The sequence below is a fragment of the Simochromis diagramma genome, unplaced genomic scaffold (assembly GCF_900408965.1).
Source record: "Simochromis diagramma unplaced genomic scaffold, fSimDia1.1 OVJJ01000362.1, whole genome shotgun sequence".
Classification (NCBI taxonomy): Eukaryota; Metazoa; Chordata; class Actinopteri; order Cichliformes; family Cichlidae; genus Simochromis; species Simochromis diagramma.
In genome coordinates, this window is record NW_024386815.1 from 556,226 (window position 1) to 580,202 (window position 23,977).

The window sequence follows — 23,977 nt, forward strand, 5'->3', positions numbered from 1 at the left end:
TTTCTTTGTTCCCTGAAATTTTGTTTAAGATTTTCAGTAAAATTCACAATACTGTACATGCAGTTTAAAAGTGGGTGGAGTCAGTTTCATGAATTAGAGGTAAGCACTCAGTTAAAGTCAGAAAAGAACAGTCATTGTGCTGAAGAGTGGTTTGATCCTGATCAGAGAACATCAAAGTTCTTTTCATTTTCGAAGTTAATCCTGCTTATTTTACCTTTGAGGAACTGATTAGCAGTGTAATAGTCAGAGATGCACAGGGATCTGCTTTTGACTGTCTACAAAGGTCTGTCCATGGACTGTCATGTGTACATCCAATTTATGGAACAACTGACAAATCCAGCAAACATGGTCTGTTCATGCAAAGCATGAATCTAATATATTGAAAATAACAAATGTGACCAATAATTACAGGCTTGTCTTTCCCCATACTTGAGGTTGTGAGAGACTAAAATTAAAGTGATGGAAATTTCTTAATTTCTAAATGTCCTGTTAATATTTTCTGTTCTAGACATCCCAGAGGTTCCCACTGTGTCAGTGAGTCCCTCTGCTGAGATAGTGGAGGGCAGTTCAGTGACTCTGACCTGTAGCAGTGATGCTAACCCAGCAGTTAAATATACCTGGTACAAGGAACAACAACCAATCAGCCAAGAAAAGCAAATCATCTTCAGGTCCATCCAGTCCTCTGATTCTGGAGAGTATTACTGTACTGCTGAGCATGAGGTGGGCCGAATGTCATCTGAAGTCATCTTTATCAGAGTGAAATGTGAGTCAAGACAGTTTTCCTATAATACCACACAGGAAACAGGGGTTTAAACTCTGACATTGTCACAGGGGGAGAAAAGAAGGTTTGTAAGATTAAAACTGTCTTTACAATCTGCTATAATGGGTATAGATATTTAAAGTTAAAGAATAGGATTTTGTACAATTTCTTCACATTGACTTGTTTGAACACCAAATTCAAATGTAAATTTGCTGCAATTTTTGTCATAATTATTTCCACATCTCTTCAAGATGATCCAAAGCTTCCCTCTGTGTCAGTGAGTCCCTCTAAGGAGATAGTGGAGGGCAGTTCAGTCACTCCATCTGGTGAGATTGGTGACGGCAGTCCAGTGACTCTGACCCGTAGCACAGTCAGTTTTTCTCCTGACATTGGGAACAATCAAGGTAGTGACACAACTGAGTTGTTAAAATTGGCCCAAGTGTAGTTTAAGTATTTTTAGTTTGTAACTGCTGTATGACATTAGGCAAGAACTATACTCAAAGTGTGTCATTAATTAAGACTTTGGTCTGATATGTTTTATCTTCTATGTCCATTCTTATGAGACCATTAATCTTGTAATCCAGTAACAAGTTTTCAGTTTGGTCACTGTTTCCTAGACTCATGGAAAAAATCAACTGCAGTTGCATCAATCACTGTTCTATTTCTGGTTGTTATAATCATCTGTGGAATCATATTGATTAGGTGAGCAGTTCAGTTATATTGTTAAAATCAATGTGTCTTTATTGATTTCAAGTTATAATAATAATAATAATAATAATAATAATAATAACAAAGCTCCTTGAGGTGACTTTTGCTGTGATTTGGTGCTATATAAATAAAATTGAATTGAATTGAATTAATAATTAATTAAAATGTTCATTCATTCTTCTGTACAGAAGAAAAGGGTGCTTCAAAACAAATTCTTCCAGAGAGAGGCCAGACAACAAACCAGAGGTAAGGAAGAAGAGGTCAGGTATCAGGTATACATATATGAACCTGAATTTTAATGTAACTGAATCTCTTTGTATATGTCGCATACTGCTGTCTAGGGATGAGTATTGATAAGATTTTCACGATTCCGATTCCATTTTCGATTCTGTTTAACGATTCGATTCATTATCGATTCTTTTTAAAAAAGGAGAACACTAAGGTCGATTAGCTTAGAACTTTGTTTTATATCTTCTCTTTGAACAAGATAGAAATTTACAAGTAACATGGCCTTACAAACCCAACAGTGAGATCTTAAGAGTTCCAGCCTACGGCTCTTCAATGGGTGTCACAGGGTCCCCAGGAAAAAAAAATTGTAAATGTAAAATAATAAAATAAATATTCCTCTGTAGCAATAACAAAGTATAACATAAATTATTCTGTAGCAATTACACAAGAATATCCAGTAATGTCCCTGCCTACAATTAAACACATTCACTTACCGAAAATCGGGGCATCTGCTGCGGCAGCCTTTTACCACAAACTTAGTCACTGCTCGGCGACATTCGTCTATCCTGGCCCGAAAGGAGACGCTACCGGTAGACTGCTGCGAGAGCTGCCAGCATCTGAGCCAGCCAGACTCTGTCTGTCTCTCTCATCATGGTCACCTAAATGCACAGTAATGGCAGGTTTTGTAATAAGGCAGATCGCGCTAACATAATATGCACTGTTAGTTGATTATTTACCTGCCGCATTAACGGGAGAGGACGTGCAAACGTTACCGCTGCTGCTGGGTTGAGATTCACGAGTCCGGAGTGGAATTAAAATCACGACATTCATTTAAGGTCATCGCGTGTTTTGTGAGCAAATGCTTTTGCATATTCGTAGTGTTTCCACCCTTAAATGAAATATCTACTTTGCAAGTATTGCAAGTTGTCCTGTTGTCATCCGTTCTCGTAAAGTATGACCAAACTTTTGAGCGTTTGAGCCGCCATGTTTCCTGCCAGGTAAATGACGCTCCGCAACGTGGTGACGTCATTTGGGGAAACTGGAATCGATAAGGGAATCGTTTGCAAAAATGGCAAACTATTCCAAGGAATTGAAACAGTGGGAACCGGTTCTCAACAAGAACCGGTTTTCGATACCCATCCCTACTGCTGTCATACACTGCACAGTGGGAAGTTTAAATTTGGCTGCTATAGTACGGACGTTTGATGATGCGGCCTTGTATAGTTTACATGCTTCAAACTTCATGATCCACCCAAGGTTTATGAGATCCACACTGCACAGTGTGTGGGTACCTTACGTTCTCTTATATATGAAAATGTACATGAACAGTTCATAAAAAGTAAAGTCTGCTGTTTTCCTGGAGACAGTGATTAAGGCTTTTGCTCAGATGGCAGGGGAGAGAGGGATGTCCAACCATAACCTTTCACCTTTTATGGTTATTTTTTTTTCAGGAAAATGCATATTATTACATGTTTGACCCTGCACCAAATGGACGACCAGAGCGTGGCGGCCCTTCAGCTCCAGCACAGAGTAGAGCAGCAGAGGAGCAGCAGGATGATCTTTGCTATTCCAGTGTAACTTTCATAAAGAAGCCAGAAGAGCACGACTACTACAACATTCTCCCCATTAAGACCAAAAGAAGAAAAGAAAAGGACGAAGAAGTAACAGATGTGGACTACACTGTGGTCAGATTAAACAGCACCCAAAGGTGAGCCCACTTAGTTTGTGAAACGCTGGGGAAATATTTCCAGCATTTTCTTTGTTATATTTGTGTCTTTTGTTTATTTTTGGCATTACACTAAGTTTTTTTCTTTTCTTAATTAATGGTAATGGCATTATGAGCTGTTTAAAAAAAAAATCATATTATCTTTATATTTCTGAGAGTGTGTTTTTACCTTTACAGATTAAGAGATCAACAGGCTGCAGAGTATTCATCAGCACTGTACAGCACAGTCAGGAAAAAGTAGAGTATGAACATGAATGTGTGTCCTCAGTGTACATATTTAATGTTTTTTAGGAAGACAACAAGTGCAGACTGATCTTAATTCTGATGGCAACAGCTGCCAGACAGTACAGCTGTAAGTAAAAAAATCAGTCTAACTTTACTGAAATAAAATCTTACTACAGCTAACAGGAAGCCCAAGGCAGCTATCTCTCTGGGCACTATGCACTCGTCAGGGAATTGTATTGTATTTTGTGTATGTTCGTTTACTTTTCTTTGTTCTTTTTAAGGGTACTTTAAGTTTGTAGTACACTAAAACAAGTGTAAAGGCTTTTATTTGTCCTGCTGAAACCCATTTTAATGTACTTAACATAATTGTGAGTAGAATTATTTTTTATTTGTGTGGATATGGGATATAGGAGTCTTTGCAGAACAGCAGGAGGTAGGTCTGATTAATCTTAAAGTCCTGGTGCTTTGACCGTTTGCTGTTATTTTCAGTGCCCTGCTGAACTGCGCTCATGTGTTTTGTGATTACAGCTGTGTTTAGCAGTTTCTTGTTATCTTTAAACTTATTTCCTTTATAGGTGAATCAGAGGGAGCATGATTTTGTCCATCATTCAAGTCGTTCTTGTAATTTGAGTAAAATTAGAAATGTTTCACTGAGATTAAATAAAATAAAACAAAATAATAAAAAAACATTGTTTCTACAAATTCTGGTGTCTTTCTCCACTTCATGTTGCTGCTTTTGAGCTAGCTAGTAACAGTGCTGAGCATTTACATATTTAAATAATTGCAGGTTGCTTTTGTCCCAAACAACTTAAATAGAGGGTTTGAGCTGAGCTGCTTTCTGCTAGCAGAACGGCTAAATTCAGCTGCACTTCACCAATTTCCTGTTATCTAATTCAAGTTGGGTGATATGAGACATTGAGTTTCCCTTTTACTGCAAGTTCACACAATAAACTTAATTTAAAGCTGAAGGTAAAGAAAATAGCTCAGCTATCACAAGGAATGATCTCATTAATAAATTGTTGTGAGTTTTAAAACAACCATTTTAAATGTGTTTTCTTAAAGCTGTCGTCAGTGATCGCACCAGAGGAGATTTACACATGTTAATCTGTTCATGCACATTAGGCGTGTGCGGAGGAAGGAAGACAGCCGGATATCGATCTCGCTTTAATTTTCCAACCACAGAAAAAACCATCTTCAAACATCTTTGATGAAATACACAATTTTTCATATGTGATCGACCTGATGCAGTTTAAGCAAGAAGTGTTTTAAGAAATGAGAGGAGCAGCTATAAATGCAACTGCAGTAACGAGTGAAGTCTTCCTTCTCTCTGTGCTGATATGGTATAAAACATAAATCTCCATTTATGTTTTGTTTTTATACACAAACCACTCACGTGTGTTCACACCTCAAGCATCTGAAGCGCTGCACATCATACAATACTGTAAAGCTGTGTTTGTGTAATGAGCGGGGTGAAGAAACGGCTGTTTTGGACTGAAACCAAATTTTAGAAAATATACTTATACTATGTTACTTTAGCGTCCACCACTACAAGCACTTTATCTGACAGCTTTGATCAAGGATTCTTGCATGTACATGTGAGGTCACATACAGTGCACTGAAAAAGTATTTACCCCTTCCTGATGTCTTTGCATATGCTTTCTTTCTTTTTGTATATTTGCTACAATATGACAAATATTTTTTATATTATGACAAATATTACCCTGTTAAATTTTGAAATAACTGGCTTTTTTCTATTTATTGGAAAAATAGTTAAATTTAGTTTGCTACACGTAGGCCTGATTGCTGCAGGACCCACTGAATGAAGAAATCACTTAAACAGAATTTATCTGATTAAGTGAAGAGCACAAAATGCAACACATCATGCCACAATAAAGACAGAACTAAAGAAACAAAGTTGTCTATCGGAGTGGAAAGGGTTAAGAGTTATGTGGGAGAAAATTTAATCAACAGTAAAAGAGGAATAATGAATAATGATTGATTAATCAATAAATAATTCAAATGGTGAAGGGATTAACAAAATAAAAGGCAATGTTAAAAAATTTCTTACTTAAAAAAATTCTATCAGAATTTAAAAAACCAGATTTTTAATTTAATTTTTTTTTTCTAAATATGCAATTTAAAAGCGAAATGAGTAAGGGTAACAAGAAGTAAGTAAGGGTATATAGAGTGTTTGATGAGACGGGGAAATGTCAGTCTAAGTGTAGAGTAACTGTGACGGGTGGATGTCTCAGAGCTGAGAGTTCACGGCTAAAACGTGGCTTTCTCTGTTCGCTCAGTCCTCATGCAGAGTTAGAGCTGAGCGCTTTCTGCTCCTCAGTAATAACACAGAGATTTTTATTGAGCAGAACTGAAGCGTGTTTCAGGTTTTTAGTTGCATTTGTGCACGGAGATCGGCACAAACCTCAAATGTCTCACCAGTGAGCACGCAGAGCGATTTTCATGTCATTTCCTTTTCTTCTTCTTAATTTTTTTTTAATAAAACTGTTTTGCTTCATGCCACAGCCTTCAGATATATAATAACGACTCTAATCCGTTCATGCAGCTTCAGTTTCACACAGCCTGCAGCGATATTTACGAACACGGCTCAGTAACGGTCATGTCTGGACTGCGATTTAAAAAACGGCCCGGCGTGATCAGTCCATTTTAATAAATAAACAAAAATTAATAATAAAAATTAAATAAATATAATTCTATACATAGATTTAATTACTGATATTGACAGTTTTTTTAAATGAGGTTAATCAAGTTTACTTGATTTTCCTCCTCTATTCTTTCTTTATTATGTGCCTCCATCGATTTTTGTTATTCGCACGTAAAGTACACTTTTCTCCGTCTCTTGCTCACTCGGTTGGTGGGACTGCTGTTCTTCCTCCAGTGTTTCTCCCCGGTTAGTGTTCACAGCAGTCACCACCCGTGACTCCGAGGCCTTTATATTATTTATTTCTCCTACATTGGGTAGTCTGACACATTTTTGTTGCATTTCTTTTTTAGTTTATTTTACCTCTTTCAGCTTACCTTTTTTATTTATCCATCTTTATCAAACACTTCTTCCACACTAAACTGATCTAGACGGCACGTGAGCACACAGGGAAGGTAGGAGAGTAAAGTGTTTGTTGCTCTTTTACAGATTTCAGGTTTATATGGTGCAACAGTTATCTCCTCTCACTTACCTCAACAGTCACACCGTTCTGAGTGAGAAAGGGGGAAAAGCTGAACTTACACTCTGTTCACTCACTCTCTCATCCGGTGATTCTGAGCCAGCACTTTGCGCTGATGTTGTTGAAATGAACAGACCGCACCTTTGAAAAAAAAAAGAAAAAGTGCAATGTTAGATCAAAGAACTTCCCACTCCCGTGGGCGCATTTCTGCTAATGCATCATCAGGCTACCTGGTAAACCCCTACAGTGGCTGTTTGAAGGCAAATGTGTCTTCAGACAGTCACTGAATCAGAATCAGAATACACATTTACTCACAGACAATAGGAACAGTAAATGTCTACTTAAATTACCAATAAAATAATACAATACATTGTATTACTGGTTATTGAGTTTGTTGGTATCTGCCACCCTCAACCTGATGCTGCAGCATTCAACAGCATAGAGGACGGCACTGGCCACAACAGACTCGTACAAAATCCTGAGCGTTGTCCGACAGGTGTTAAAATAGAGCCGATTCTGGCCCTTCCTGTTAGTGATGGGATTTCCGGCTCTTTCGGCTCCCAACCGGCTCTTCAGGTTGTTTTGTTGCTTTGATTAATTTATTATTAACAATAATATGAAATTATGCACAAACGGAATTACTAATGTAAAAAAAAAGTGGTTTTATTTATATATGTTTATATATAAATATATGCGGTGGCCCCTAGAGACAAAGCACGTACAAACTCCAAAACACATTTCTAGCATGAACTGAACTTCCAAAACAGAGCTACCTAGATCACTTAAATTAGACAATTGAAAGCATATGTGTATTGTTTGTGTATTTATACACAGGCACTCATATATATTCAAATAATTATAAAAAAAAAGTTCATTTACCTGTTACTACCACACACCAAATCCGGTCGTTGGTACTTGCTGGCTTGTGTAGCCACTAAGTAACAAAAGCTCAACACTGCGCCTAGCATCCTGGAGCACTTCTGCTGTGTTTTGTACGTGTTTTGAGTTTTTACATGTTTTGGAGTTTGTACGTGCTTCAGAGTTCGTACGTGTTTTGAACTTTGTACGTGCTTTGTCTCTAGGGGCCACCGTAAATATACTTTTATTTATTCACGCCACATAAAATATAATAAATAAATCATATAATGTTGCTGATCAGACACAGTGTTGAAGAAACACATATTGTGCACTCAAAAAAATATGTTGTTGGATGAACACAATTTAATCATGGCACCTTTTTCCACGTGATTTAACCAAGTACAGTAACCCATTTTTGACCATGTCAAATCAACACATTTGGCATTAGAGACAAACAACCATTAAATTACACTAAATTACACTCATGGGTAATTTAGAATCATCAATGAACCTAACTCTAAATACACACTGCAAACCAGCCAGATTGTAGATATGAACGCGGGCCCTTCTTGCTGTGAGGCAACAGCACTAACCATCACACCACCAAGCTGTCAATCCAGGCTTAGCAAAACTAGGAAAGCTATGATTACAAGGCTTGATGCAGAGTTTTCTGTACGTTTTTGTCCCTGACAGGTTAAACCACAATAAATAGCAATAGCATACACATGTGGTGTGGATGTAGTTATCTGCCTCTTAAAACTCCAGCGATTTTCCTGCAGTTTGACATCTAATGTGATCTTGTGAATTTCGTGAGTCCAGGCAACTAACCACTCTTACTAGATTGTATCATGTCATCTCAACAAGAAGAAAATAAGTTGCTGATTTTCATGCTGATGCTACATGATTTACTTATGTTCACCATAGAAACATTAAATTATTTAGTTCAAATTACAAGTTTGACTCTTGTACATGTAACAATCACCCAATTTCATTTCTTTGAGTGTGGCCTTCCTGTCAAATATCTACAATCCAGGACACGAGAGAGACATCCACCTGCATCGCTGTCAGGTTTTCACCCAGGATGGTCGCCCTGATGGCATTGAATGACTGAATACACTGAATCTGGCCCTAAATATCATGCCGACAACTTTTAACCCAAATTTTTTGTCAACTTAGCTGCAGGAAATCAATTAAAGTGAAAACTAAATTTCAACCAATTAAGCTAACAGCACAACTTCTCTCTGGCAGATGAGGACACATTGGGCCATTGGTGTTCAGTTGGGAAGCTCATCTTGTAACCGGAAGGTTGCCAGTTCAATCCCCAGCTCTGTCTGTCTTGGCCGTTGTGTCCTTAATTGGGCAAGACACTTCACCCTACACCTAACACCTACTGGTGTTGGCGACAGGGGCCGATGGCGTGATATGGCAGCCTCGCTTCTGTCAGTCTGCACCAGGGCAGCTGTGGCTACAACTGTGGTTTGCCTGCACCAGTGTGTGAATGTGAGAGTGAATAAATAGTGATCTTTGACAGACGGTGACCTCGCAACACTTTGAGTCAGTTTTGGCAGCAGGGACTCACAAAAGAAAACCAGAGACTTGAACTTCATACAGGAGAAATTGGCTCAGTGGTGTTTGACTCTGTTGTACAAATAAGCACATAATAGCTTATATAATATGAAGAGGATTGCAGGTTATTGAGAATAGACGTCAAATCACTAAAGACATACTGAATTTGAATATCTGTCATTTGCTTTGTTACACATTAAGCAGACACCAAAGGGACACTGGTACGGGCATTTCTTTTCACCATCTGCATTTGAATTTAAGTGCATTAGCAAAACTGTCAGTTTCGACCAAAACTGTTTTGGTCGAAACTCCCAAAGATAACCGGGTGATTAACTCTTGTCTGTTTTATTTAGCAGATCACAGCAGTAGGTTTTTATTCAGTTCATTAGTTTCACGCGTATAGTACCTTTGTCATGCACTGATGAGTGTGATTGACAGGCCAGTACAGTCAATGAGAAAAAAAACAGCGAAACATAATATGACCAAGTAAAAAAAAAAAAGACTCCAATTTTTTATTTAATGGATTCAAAATGAGTGACTGAGAACATAAACTCTGCAGGGAAGTCTTTACACGTCTAGAAACAGAGCTGCTTTCTCATGTTCTCCAAAAGACTTTCAGGGTTGTTGTTTTTTCATTTTTACGAGCACAGCTATCACCATCTGTTGGCCTTCAGCTAGAATGCACTTTTAAGGCATTTCCACACTGACTTCTTTTTTAAGACCAGGAGGCTAGATCTACCTGTCTGTAGTTATAACCAATCTGCCTCTGAATCAGGAGAAGTCTATGAATTGTAGGTACAATAATAAACTAGGCCAGCCTCTCCACAAACAGTCTCTGCAAGAAACTGAGTAAATCAAGTTCTCAGTCAGTGTCCTGGATCCATATTAAAAAACTGTTACTTGTTTTAGATTTTATTGTCTCTCTTTGCTATGTTTTCTTGATCCATTAAAAATGACACTTCACTGGACGTTGGTCAGAATTCACTGCTGCACTCTGCGTGCACCGTGGGTGGTTTCTGAATATGCTGAACAGGAGTAGAAACCTGATAAATTTGGAGTTAAATGTAAGAGGACAGCTGATGTTGTGATACACAGCTCTATGCATGTTGAATATTTTTGAAACAGTTGTTTTGAACACTGTTAGAGCTTTTGTTTGTTTTTTGTTTGTTCACATTCAAATGGTCAACAACCAGTTAATGCTAGTAGAAGCTACAATTGTTTTTTATTTTTTCTCAATCTACGTTTGGACATGGACAGCACAGCGTCTGCCACGAGGGGGTGCAGTTTAGTACGTTTGTAAAAAAGTAGTAGAAGAAAGAAACTCTTGTTTTGTTTTTAGTGCCACCTACACAGGATTACAGTGTCTGTCTGCTCTCTGGTTGCAGCGTATAATAAGTGAAACCTGAAGTCAGTACTTGGAATCCATTGCAGTAGTAAAATGCGTAGAGACAGAGCATTTATTAATTAGAAATAATAATAATTGTATGTGTTAATGCATTTATGCAGCAGTGCTGACAGTGCATTGTCACTGTCTGGGACAAATAATTCACATTGTATGACTTTAAAGAATTAATGAAATAACACAAACACATCACACCACTATAGATGTCTCATGCATTATGCACACCACATTAAATTCAAGTCAATGAAGAGTTACATGTCGCAGTATCTCTGAGTCCTGATCTGCTGATCAGGAAACAGAAGAAGCTGTCAAGTGGATAGTGCACTCTATTTTTTTAAAGTTTCATTACTGCAATGATCATCAGCCTCAAAGTTGAACTTTCTTTTTTGCTTATGAGAAGTTTTAATTTCATGTTGGGAATGTCCGGATATTCAAATATTACAGGCTGGTAAAGAGGAAGTAAGCTCGGACAGACTTTGACAGCTGTCTTATTAATGTGTTGAAACCACAACGGTCACATGTTTGCTGTCCTACGTCTTATTTTAGATCATTATGTGGATTATATCTCATGTGCAGCTCTGACCATGTGACATTTTCTAACAGTGAGACGAACAGAATGACTATGAGCGTAACAACAGCTGTGAGTGGGATTGTTCTCATCGTTCTGTCCATATCAGGTACTGAACATCTTTTAAATACAATTCTTACGTCTTTAGTACAGTTATTTTAGTTGTTGTAAGTATATTTACATCATCCTGGAACACTGTATGCTTTAATGTAATTATTTCATTAAATAACAGGAACTTCCTGCAGAGATGGTTAAACTGCTTGCACGTAATAAGAATAGTGATGGTTTCAGGCTAAATATAAAGCAACAAGGAATTATTTCCAGTCTTACATAAACTGAACATGTTCTTTTTATAGAAACCTTTCAATTAAGAAAATGAAATATTTAATGTAAAATGTGGTGAACAGTTTTTACCTGTTCACCACAAACACAAAGTAAATTTGTAAATTTTCTTTAAACCTTTTTTCCATAGTTAAGATTTCCTTTTTGAATTGTGTATTTGTTGTTTCAGTTTGTGCGATGGTATTCTGACTACAATGTGCTATTTCTGCAACATTTAGCAAAATTCATATTATCAAGACATCACAGTCTGATGCTGAAGAGTTTCACATTTCTTCAGCAGCTCCACGCTTCAACGAACATGGGAAACCAACCAAGCAAAGACACGACACGCCCTTCTAACTGTTAGCATTTAGGATTTTCCCATCCATATCACAGGTGGAAATTCTCCAGCAGCCAGGAATGCCCAAAACACAGAGTCAAATTTCCCACATTTGTTTTCTCAGTCATTATTAATATATGGATGGATTACTGAGACATGTGCATTAGGAATATCCAGCTTATCTTTGAGAGACCAAACCGTATTGTCTCAGTTTGAAGTCTGCATTATGTATTCAAATATTTCTTGTGGAGAAAGTTTTGTGACTTCAGATGAAAACAAAATACAATTTTGACGTTTAAAATCATGCTAATCTTGACTGTGGTTTCTGATGTTTCAGTGGCGCACAGTTGGAGAGAATGGGAAGTGACTTTTACTTCTACTGAGATCTGTGCCATTAAAGGATCGACGGTGGTAATGCACTGCACCTACACATACCCACCAAGAATAAACAGCATCAATACCACAGTTCAGAATATCTTCTGGTTCATTTATATGCCCAATGTTGAACCTGTGGATCTTAGAATAGATTCAAAGTATGCAGGTCGTGTTTGGTATCACTGTGGTACGAACGACTGCACTCTGAGAATCACAGACCTGAGAGAGAGCGACTCAGCTGTGTACAGATTAAAGCTCATAACAAACCAGCCAGGGGGGACCTATACTGGTTCACCTGGAGTCAGTTTATCTGTAACAGGTAAGACTGTTGTCTGTTGGATCAAATTCTTAACATTTATGAAACAGTGCAGCGAATTTCACTGTCTGTTATATTGCATTTTACTAATCCAGGTGTAAAAGTGCAGACGATTCACACATCTCAATGCCTTACTTATTGGTGCAACAAATTAGAGATGCAGTGTCACAGCAGTTGCCTTCCTCATCATTCTTCATACATCTGGTACAAGAATGGACACATGACTTCAACAGAATCACTTTATTCAGGCTACCTTTATTCTGGAGACAGCATTTCCTGTGCTATCAAGCCACATGAGACCTTTCCTTCTCCTTCTGTGTGTGAGTATACGCCACAGTCTTCCACTCATACCCTCCTGAGAACCCAAGCTCTTGTTTGGGATGTGTATTAAATGTTTCCTAGCTGTTTGTGATTAGTTGGATCTGAAAAGTATCAAAACTGAACATCATCTTTAAGCAGAACATTTTTAATAGAAAAAATATGTAAGGGCAGTACAGCATTAATAAAATATTATCTTAATAGAATATAAGAGAAAATGCATTTTCCCCATATTAGTACAAAGCGTCTCACCAGGATATGATGCTGTTTCACGGCCAGATTTCCTAAATGAGCCAAATGGGAATTTTGAGCAGATAAAAATTAAGCCATGCTTTTATTCTGTGTGTCAGCAGTAAATTGTGTGTAACAAACATTAGTAAATAAGTTTGTGTACCTGATTTGAATATTCTCCCTATATTTTGCGCCTTGACAAAGACCCTCGTAGAAATGTGTTCCCACCTCATGAACGCTGTCTTTTCTCTGTGCTGTCTTTGTAAATACAGACAGTATTTTTCAAATGCCAGAACCCAGATTGCGCTGATGCAATATTTATTATGTGCATCTGTTCCTTAATGTACTGTAGTAAGATATCTTTAACATGGAGAAGGCTGTTCAAAGACAGTAAATGTATGCAAAACTGTATTTTCATGGCGATCGTAAAAAGAATTCTGTTTTTCAGGTGGCTATTATCAGCACTGCAACAGAGTGAATTACACTGAAAGAAGAATCTGTGCCTTCAAAGGCTCATCAGTGAACATTTCTTGCACATACTATCACACAGATCCTGTTGTGTCAAAATTCTGGTTCAGACCTGATCGTAGTTATTGGTTGAGAACTCACTTTCTGCTATGGGACCTTAGTAAAGACTCCCAGCATGCAGATCGTTTTCAGTTCCTTGAAAGAGAGAAAGGACGCTCCACTCTGAGAATCAGTGACTTGAGAAAGACTGACTCTGCAGAATACCGCTTCAAATTCACAACGCAATCGTTTCAATGGGGGAACATTTCACCTGGAACAACTCTGACTGTCACAGGTACTGACTGACTAATAAGTATTTATCTGTATTATAACCCTATACTATGTATAGTGCAGTGTTAATTTCAACATGTACATGGTCTATATTGTATGTGAATGACAACCATTTATCCTCTTAGTAAACTTACAATCAGTGTTGGGGTCGTTATTACAAAAAAAAAAAAAAAAAAAAAAAAAGCAATGTATTACACGTCACTCGTTACTTTTCTTAAAAGTAGTGCAGTCCATTAATTTCACGTTGCTCTGTAAAATGAACTAAAACACACTGCCACATTATTACCAGTCAACACTTTGAATCTTAGGCTACAGTTTCACATACCAACACAAATCTCTGTCCTTATGAGGACACACATACCATTTTTCTTTTAGTGTTTACAAACAACAAACAACAAAACAAAACAACATCAAAATACCCTCAAAACCAAAAAACAAAGATGAAAAACAGCCTAACGATACTTCAAAGCCATTGCCTCAGTTGTTCTACTGTAGAAACATATGCAAGCAGAAATGAAGGTTAGGCTACAGTGGTGCAAGCCTGACTGCCCATCAGTGCCTTTGTTTCTTGTTACAAGAACAGTTTCCTTCCTCATACTGCTCATAACCGTTACATGCTTACACTGATTTGTATTCTAATATCTTTAGGTAGATAGTGCATATTTCTATTGTGTGCACTTATATTCATATTTATTATATTAATATTTTATATATTCTGTATTCTATTTCTGTACCACTTTCTTTCGCATCATGACACCAAGACACATTCTTCATATGTGTAGAAACTTAATTCTGATGCTGATTTACAGGGTCTGGTTGCTGGGTTGAAGTTGTTTCTTTCCTGGAGCAGTTTTCAGTTTACCATTGCACTTTTCTAATATTGTGCATAAAAATAAAAGTAATGCCTATATCTTTGTTCCTGAAAAGTTGAAAAAGTTGAAAAGTTTCAGAACCCCTCTATCATCTTTTTCACTCTTGCTAGGTCTTTCAACGTTAACGCGGCATGATAACGATTAACACGAATAAAATTTTTAATATAATCAACCCATCTGGAGCACAGAATGGAGAAACTTTGAACAAACTGCTCGTAATGCAGTGACAGAGACATTTGAAGGATTTTGAGTCATTCTGCGCTCCAAATGGGTTGATTGAGTTAAAAATTTTAATCGTGTTAATCATGATGCGGCGTTAACGGGCGTTAATGCGGCGCTAACGCATAAAAGTGTCAACGTTGACAGCCCTAGTTCTAGTTCTAGCCCTAGTTCTTGCAAATGAACGAAAATCAGCTGATTGTAGTGCAAGCAGAAAAATTACATGAATGTGTTACTGACAAATGTAATGTGATTACAATAAAGTGTTACTTTGGAACACATTACACCCAACACTGCTTGTAATACTTATACAGAGCAATATTCTACTGCATACTTAAAAGCAACCTGTTAACGGTGGATCTAAGTCAGGTAAATTCTGACATTTTTCTTTGCAGATCCAGATATACAGGTACAGGTGGTTTGGTCCTCCACTGGCCCACAGCTGATCTGTCAGAGCAGCTGTTTTCCTTCTGGTCATTCATCCTTTGTCTGGTATAAGAATGAAGAGGAAATTCTTGGAGAATCTTCTTCCTTATACACAAAATATGCTGATGGTCCCGACAGCTACTCCTGTGCTTACGAGGGTCACCGCTCTAACACAGTGTGTGAGTTTACGTCACAGTGCCACTTAACAAATGATCATCTTTGATCGTCAGTTGTTATATTACAGACAGAGTAAATTATGTGAATAAAGTACAAGTAGTAAATATGATAAGTATTGTATATGAAACATATTTAAAGAGAAACCAAGAAAAAAACATCAAATGATTAAAGTGATCGTATCCACCCATCTTATCCAGTGATCTTTGACTAATCCTGAAAATTATCTTTGGCTGTTTGTAATCAAACAGTGAAACAACTTTGTCTTACTGCTCAACTGCTTCTTAGATTTAGTTCACAGATATCAATTACTGCTATTTTAATGTAGAATTTACGAGAATAATCCAAAATTCATTGGTCCACTGATGATGGAGAGTTCATTGGTCCACTGATGATGGAGAGTTCATTGGTCCACTGATGATGGAGAGTTCATTGCTCCACTGATGATGCAGAGTTGTTGAGGCTGAGCAAAAAAAAAGGCTCAGCCTATGTGACTATCAGACTGCTTCGCAGAGGACCAGTTTTTGTCCTTGTGCTTTCCTTTCTCCAAACACAGCACTCAGTTTCTATTTTGACATGATCATTCCAGCAAAATTTGTTCATGCACTCTTGCTGCTCATATTTGTATCTTTAGTAAAGAGAAGACTGGCAGCGACTCGACTGTGTTGTGTTTGTTGGTACACTTATGGCACTGGCTTCCTGTAGCAGGTTTATTTTGCCTCTAGGTATGTGTTCACTTTTGTTGAGATTGTGTATTGCTGATGAGTTTATAGTATGAAGTTAGAAAATACTATGTTTCTTTCATTTTTATTTGTTGTTAACCAGGATGAGTGACAACGCCAAAATACTCTGTAGAAGAAATTATAGTATGCATCTTTTCACAGTTATTAAAAACAGGCACAAGCGACAGAATTTCCAGTAGCTGGTGCAGCTCAACCATCATCACTCTGGACAGTGACACACAGTTAAAGGCTAATAACACATTCATGTATGTTTTGTTGTCCAGATGCTCCAAAGGTTCCCTCGGTGACGAGGACGGCTCCTGGTGACATCATTAAGGGCAGTTTAGTGTCTCTGACCTGCAGCAGTGAAGCTAACCCATTACCTAAGTATTCCTGGTACAGGAAGGCTCAAACACTGGTCAGTAAAGAAAAACAGCTGTTCTTCCAGTCCATCCAACCCTCTGATTCTGGAGAATATTACTGTACAGCTGAAAATGTGCTGGGAAGGAGGATATCTGAATTTATCTTCATTAATGTAAAATGTGAGTAAAGAATTATTTATGTAAATGCAAAATAAAAAGAAGTCCATATGATGCCCACCTTCTTCATACTTGTCATTATTAACATTAAGTTTCAAGTTTTATTTGGCATATGAAGGTGGCAAATTGCACATTATAATCAGCAAAATAGCAGATAAAGTAATTAAGGCAAAAATAAAAGAAAATGCATATAAATAAAGAAAAAATATAAAAATATAACAACAGCAGAATAAATAAATAGAAATTACTTAAACTACTGTAAAAATACTTTGAGCAGTTCAGTAGCCTGATGGCTTGTGGTTAGAAACTGTCCCTGAATCTGCTGATGTGGGTGTGGATGCTCCTGTACCTCCTGGCAGGAGCATGAACAGTGTGTGGCTGGGATCAGAGTCGACCTGGAGGGCCTTCCTGTCTGTAGAGGTCCTGGATGGCTGGTAGTTCAGTCCTGGTCATGCATTAGGACACACTGAGCAGTAATAGCTCGTGAAGAAGCAGTTAAAAAATAATACAATTTACAATTTTATTTGAATGTTTCAAAGGGGTTTATCACAATACCTTGCCCCACGTCCTGCAACACACAATCTACCTAAAATTTGTGATCTATCTTGCAGATGGTCCAAATACGTCAGTTGTGTTAATGACACCTTCTGGTATGATAGTGGAGGGAGATTCAGTCAATCTGACTTGTAGCAGTGATGCTAACCCAGCAGCTAAACACACCTGGTACAAGGAGAACCAAACCCTGCTTGCAAGTCCAGTAAGCATCTATCATTTCACTGCCATCAGCTCAGAGGACAGCGGGAATTACTCATGCAAGTCCGAGAATCAGTATGGACAGATAACCTCAAATTCTCGATTCATAGATGTTAAGTGTAAGTAAAATTCGATTTTTCACTTCAAGTATCTATGTATCTCTCTCTCTCTCTCTCTCTCTCTCAAATATATATATATATTTGCACTTTCCCAGATGGTCCAAAGTTTCCCTCTGTGTCAGTGAGTCCCTCTGCTGAGATAGTGGAGGGCAGTTCAGTGACTCTGACCTGTAGCAGTGATGCTAATCCAGCAGCTAATTACACCTGGTACAAGGAGGGTGAAGACTCATCAAAAGCATTGGGACAGAACTTCACTATTACTGAATTTAGAACTGAACACAGTGGGAGTTATTACTGTAACGCCCAGAACTCAAGAGGACAACATAGGTCCACCTTACATCTGATTACTGTAGCAAGTGAGTTAGAGGTTTTTGAATGGTTTTAGTATGAGAATGGTCTCTATGCAGGTGAACACCTTTTAAGTGTGTAGTCATGTATAAGAATTTTCTGATGTTCCTGATTTGTTTCTATTATCCTTTATGACTTCTCAGGTACACGGAAAGTAGCAGTTACTGGTACAATCACTGCTGTTTTCCTTGCTATCACACTGGTCATGGTTTGCCTGTGCATTAGGTGAGCAGTTCTGTGATTCTTATGAATCAATTAGTCTGTCATCTCTTTGATACATAAATGTGCTGTTACATTGAATTCTTGTCTTCTATTTAGAAAATGTAAGTGGTTCACACAACAGAGTAAAGATGGAGAGAAACCTTCCAGTGAAGAACAGGTGAGAAAGTATTCCACTGTGAAAGAAAAACACTTTAAAAACACACTTTAAAATAAAGCTGTAACCTTGGAGTGACAGCTTTATCTTAAATAAAGCCAAGTTATTTTGGAGCATTGTAATCTCAGCACAATATGTTTTCCTGCATTTCTACATTCCCTGCTGATCAATATGAGCAACACATATTAGAATGCAGTGCAATGGGATTTCTAATTTGTTTTGCATTGTGGCAATAAATGGAACAGGCCGATGAGGTCAAATTGAATTGAATAATCAAAAGGAACTTAACAATATTGGATTTGTTTTTTGAAAATACCACTAAACAGATCATCACTTAAATGTAGGTACTAATATTTTAAGTATCTAACCACTCTAATCCTCTAACATGTTAATTCTGACATAGTTTATCACATTGATTATTTTTAAAACCTTGTGTGGTCTAAATATATATTTTTAATTTTCTCAAAAAAGAAGTATTGACCATAATCAATAAAAAAAAACCCAGAAAGTCTCGATACTTATTGAAGTATTTCTACAGTAAGTATCAAGTTCTGGTTTCATCAGGTGAACATGGATCCAGTGTACGACACCCCGTCAGCTGTAGCAGAAGGAGAACCATCAGGTCACCAGGATGACCTTCACTACAGCACCATCCACTTCTCTCAGAATCAGGCAGACGCTCTGTACTCCAACATCGGCCCAGGTCAGCTATACGGACACAAAGATGAAGCTGAATACACTGCTGTCAAATGTGACAATTCCAGTAGAGCCCAAGGGTGAGATACAGTTTTCATTGCCGTACAATTAAAGGAAACATCTGATTGGAAACTGATCATGTAAATCCTTTTTTCCCTTCACAGAACAAGATGTCAAGGAAATGGGGGCGATACATTTACACTGTACAGTACAGTCAAACGTTCATGAACAATGACTCTGTGGTTTACTCAAAGTGTCTTAAAAAAACAAAACAAATAATGACTTCACAACATAACCACAGCCATTCAGGATTTGTACACAAACACATAATAATTACAAAATAAAATATTTTTCGTAACTGTTGTAATTTAATTATTGTAATTTAATTAATTAAAGAAAATTCAATTTCCTTTTTAAAAATAAATATATCAGTACTTCCTAGAAGGTCCTTTGGCGGTAGTATTAATAGCTGTATCATTTAATCCTTTTAGGGCTCACCACAGAAGATCATCTACCTCCATCTCATCCTATCCCAAGCGTTCCCTTCTGTCAAGAAGGGAACGCTTGGGATAGGATGTTTCAGAAACTGCTGATCTGCTGGGATTTTCCCACACATGCATCGCTCGAGTTTACAGAAGATTGTTGTAAAAACAGAAAATATCCAGTGAGCAGCAAGAAAGGGTTTTGCTGAGCTCAGAGGAAAATGGACAACCTGCCTCAAGTTAATAGGATGGCAACAGCGAGTCAAATAACCACTCATTACAACCAAGATCTGCAGAAGAGCATCTCTGAATACTCAGAGCACTGAACCTTGAAGCAGACAGACTACAGCAGCAGAAGACCACACCAGGTGCTGCTTCTGTCAGCTAAGAACAGGAAACTGAGACTACATGTCACACAGACTCATTTTAGTTTAGACAACATGAAACTGAAAACGTGTTTTATCAGTGTTTCAGGCCTCTGGTGTTGTATTGGTGTGTTTGATATTTTCTACTTCCTTACGGTGCGTTCACACTAGGGCTGGGTATCGTCACTGATTTCTAGAATCAATTCGATTCCGATTCACAAGGTCCCGAATCGATTCAATCACGATTCGATTCAATCACGATTCGATTCAATTCGATTTGATTTGAATCTGGGAAATTTTGCCTCAGACAGTTAGAAATATTATAATTCAGATCAGTACATTTACATATTTTTGTATCTATAAAAAGGAAGCTGACACTCGCAAGACTTTATCAAAAGGTGTGAGCATTACAGCAGATGCCTTTGTGTCAAAGTAGCTGAAGATAAAACACAGAAAAACATGAAACTGATTATCCTGGCCTGGGATTTTATAAAAATATTCTGCAGTACATCAAAAACGAAAGAAAATCATTAATCAACTTATGAACATTACCTCTGAAGTTACAGCGGTTTTATTAGAGACACGGCTAAGCGTTTCGCATTTTGCATAATTTTAAAAAGTTTAAATTTGTTCAGTATTGAACGGCAGAAATTAGGTTTTCTTTTCGGAAGTATGTAAAAAGAAAAAAAAAAAAACAGCGGCCTGACAGCGCTGTAAATAACGGTAGTCTTGTGTGTAACAAGCAAGCGAATGATGCAGAAAACAGATTTTTAGATGGGAAACTGTTCTTGAAGTACACTGAGAAAGAGAGAGAGAGAGAGAGCTGTGCATGAAGTGTGATTTTATCGTGGTGGAAGCAAAACAGCAAAAGTCAGAGGGAGTCCATGACGATGTTTATCTGAAGCATAGTTTGGATCTTCTTTTGCTGCTGGTTCGGTCAATATTGTTTGGAGAGAGATAAAACTAACAGCTTTAGAATCAGCGCAAGAAGGATGTAAACACAAAGCGCGGACCCACTGAAACATCAGAATCAGCGAGCTGTCGGCTTTCAGCCCTGACCGTGTCCGTGCCGTCGGGTGAGAAAGGCGACATCTCACTGATTCTGATCCGCGGGTCCGCGCTGTGTGTTTACGTCTTTGTGCAGAAGCCGTGTACCTGCTCTCGTTTACTGTCTTAAATGTTTGGTGGTTGTTGAAATTTTATGACGTTTCACCTGAGATTCTGGCATTTTGGGCAAAATACATTTATATAAGAAAAATCGATTCAGGATTTTAATGAATCGATATCACGCTGTCCAAGCCAGAATCGATTTTAATCGATGAATCAATTATTAAAACCCACCCCTACTCTGTACTGTTTCGCTAGCTTAGCTTGTAGTCGACTCATTAGCACCATGGCTACTTCACCTGTCCCTCCTGCACTTTCTTGCTCATTGTGTCAGATGTTTAGTTACTCCTCTGCCTCCTTTTGCAGTAATGATATCTGTAACAAATGTAGCATATTTGCAGCTCTGGAGGCCAGGATTACTGAATTGGAGACTCGGCTTCGCACCCTTCATTCACCCGTAGCTAGCCAGGCCCCTGTAGCTGGTGCAGCCGAAGATAGCGTAGGCCCCGCTAGCTGTTCCCCGGCAGACCCCAAGCAACTGGGGAAAGAGGATGGCTGGGTGACAGTGAGGAGGAAGCATAGTCCTAAACAGAAGCCCCAGGTACACCACCAACCCGTTCATGTGTCTAACCGTTTTTCCCCACACAGGGGGTCAAACTCTGGTAATTGGTGATTCTGTTCTCAGACATGTGAAGCTAGAGACACCTGCAACCATAGTCAATTGTCTTCCAGGGGCCAGAGCAGGCGACGTAAATTCAGTAAAATCATAATTCCCGTCGGCAGTAATGACACCCGGTTACGCCACTAAAATCAATATTGAATCGCGTGCAACTTTGCCAAAACAATGTCGGACTCTGTAGTTTTCTCTGGTCCCCTCCCCAATCAGACCAGGCGTGACATGTTTAGCTGCATGTTCTCCTTAAATTGCTGGCTGTCTGAGTGGTGTCCCAGAAACGATGTGGGCTTCATAGATAATTGGCAAACCTTCTGGAGGAAACCTGGTCTTGTTAGGAAAGACGGCATCCATCCCACTTTGGATGGAGCAGCTCTCATTTCTAGAAATATGGACAAATTTATTAAACCCCCCAAAATATGACTATCCAGAGTTGGGACCAGGAAGCAGAGTTGCAGTCTTACACGCCTCTCTGCAGCTTCTCTCCTCCTGCTACCCCCCCCCCCCCCCCACAAAAAACCCATAGAGACTGTGTCAGCTTCCAAAAAGACAAAAACAAACTAAAAACCAGCAAAAAAAAAAAAAAGACTTAAACATAAACAATTACAAAGAAAGAACAATACAGTATCCACATCTGAACCAAAGAGTAAAACAGTGAAATGTGGATTATTAAATATTAGGTCTCTCTCCTCCAAGTCTCTGTTAGTACATGACTTAATAATTGATCAACAAATTGATTTACTCTGCCTTACAGAACCCTGGTTGCAGCAGGATGATTATGTTAGTTTAAATGAATCAACACCCCCGAGTCATTCTAACTACCAGAAATCTCGAAGCACAGGCCGAGGGGGCAGTGTGGCAGCAATTTTTCACACCAGCCTATTAATTAATAAAAGACCAAGACAGACTTTTCATTCATTTGAAAGCCTGATGCTTAACATTGTCCACCCCAGCTGTAAAACTCAGAAACCAGTCTTACTTGTTATCATCTATCGTCCACCTGGGCCTTACACAGAGTTTCTGTCGGATTTCTCAGACTTTTTAGCTGATTTAGTTCTCAGCTCAGATAAAATAATTATTGTGGGTGATTTTAACACCCATGTAGATGCTAAGAATGACAGCCTCAACATAGCATTTAATCTGTTATTAGACTCAATTGGCTTCTCTCAAAATGGAAAAGAACCCACCCACCACTTTAATCACTCTAGATCTTGTTTTAACATATGGCATAGAAACTGAACATTTAACAGTGTTTCCTGAAAACCCTCTCCTGTCTGATCATTTCCTGATAACATTTACATTTACAATAATTGATTACACAGCAGTGGAGAGTAGACTTTATCAAAGTAGATGTCTTTCTGAAAGCGCTGTAACTAAGTTGAAGAATATAATCCACCCACTGTTATCATCTTCAATGCCCTGTACCAACATAGAGCAGAGCAGCTATCTGAACACTACTCCAACAGAGGTCGATTATCTTGTTAATAATTTTACCTCCTCACTACCTACGACTCTGGATACTGTAGCTCCTGTGAAAACTAAGGCCTCAAATCAGAAGTACCTGACTCTGTGGTATAATTCTCAAACACGTACCCTAAAGCAGATACAGTGGGGCAAAAAAGTATTTAGTCAGCCACCGATTGTGCAAGTTCCCCCACCTAAAATGATGACAGAGGTCAGTAATTTGCACCAGAGGTACACTTCAACTGTGAGAGACAGAATGTGAAAAAAAAATCCATGAATCCACATGGTAGGATTTGTAAAGAATTTATTCGTAAATTAGGGTGGAAAATAAGTATTTGGTCAATAACAAAAATACAACTCAATACTTTGTAACATAACCTTTGTTGGCAATAACAGAGGTCAAACGTTTACTATAGGTCTTTACCAGGTTTGCACACACAGTAGCTGGTATTTTGGCCCATTCCTCCATGCAGATCTTCTCGAGAGCAGTGATGTTTTGGGGCTGTTGCCGAGCAACACGGACTTTCAACTCCCGCCACAGATTTTCTATGGGGTTGAGGTCTGGAGACTGGCTAGGCCACTCCAGGACTTTCAAATGCTTCTTACGGAGCCACTCCTTTGTTGCCCGGGCGGTGTGTTTTGGATCATTGTCATGTTGGAAGACCCAGCCTCGTTTCATCTTCAAAGTTCTCACTGATGGAAGGAGGTTTTGGCTCAAAATCT

At 38.4% G+C, this 23,977-nt stretch overlaps 1 protein-coding gene across 1 annotated transcript in view; it reads left to right on the plus strand.

The window, feature by feature from the left end:
* Window positions 1–19,523, plus strand: part of LOC120730729 — an 89,014-nt gene extending 69,491 nt beyond the window's left edge. The window contains exons 16-34 of the mRNA XM_040027187.1: window positions 509–763; window positions 1,012–1,164; window positions 1,378–1,462; window positions 1,657–1,714; window positions 3,148–3,404; window positions 3,600–3,659; window positions 6,796–6,860; window positions 11,117–11,329; window positions 12,219–12,575; window positions 12,668–12,892; window positions 13,570–13,923; window positions 15,406–15,615; window positions 16,617–16,874; window positions 17,483–17,743; window positions 17,839–18,099; window positions 18,235–18,316; window positions 18,410–18,470; window positions 19,032–19,243; window positions 19,328–19,523. Of these exons, the coding sequence (XP_039883121.1) occupies window positions 509–763; window positions 1,012–1,164; window positions 1,378–1,462; window positions 1,657–1,714; window positions 3,148–3,404; window positions 3,600–3,659; window positions 6,796–6,860; window positions 11,117–11,329; window positions 12,219–12,575; window positions 12,668–12,892; window positions 13,570–13,923; window positions 15,406–15,615; window positions 16,617–16,874; window positions 17,483–17,743; window positions 17,839–18,099; window positions 18,235–18,316; window positions 18,410–18,470; window positions 19,032–19,243; window positions 19,328–19,391 (3,491 nt within the window). The 3' untranslated portion in view covers window positions 19,392–19,523. The remainder of the gene's footprint in view (window positions 1–508; window positions 764–1,011; window positions 1,165–1,377; window positions 1,463–1,656; window positions 1,715–3,147; window positions 3,405–3,599; window positions 3,660–6,795; window positions 6,861–11,116; window positions 11,330–12,218; window positions 12,576–12,667; window positions 12,893–13,569; window positions 13,924–15,405; window positions 15,616–16,616; window positions 16,875–17,482; window positions 17,744–17,838; window positions 18,100–18,234; window positions 18,317–18,409; window positions 18,471–19,031; window positions 19,244–19,327) is intronic.
* Window positions 19,524–23,977: the final 4,454 nt, after the last annotated feature.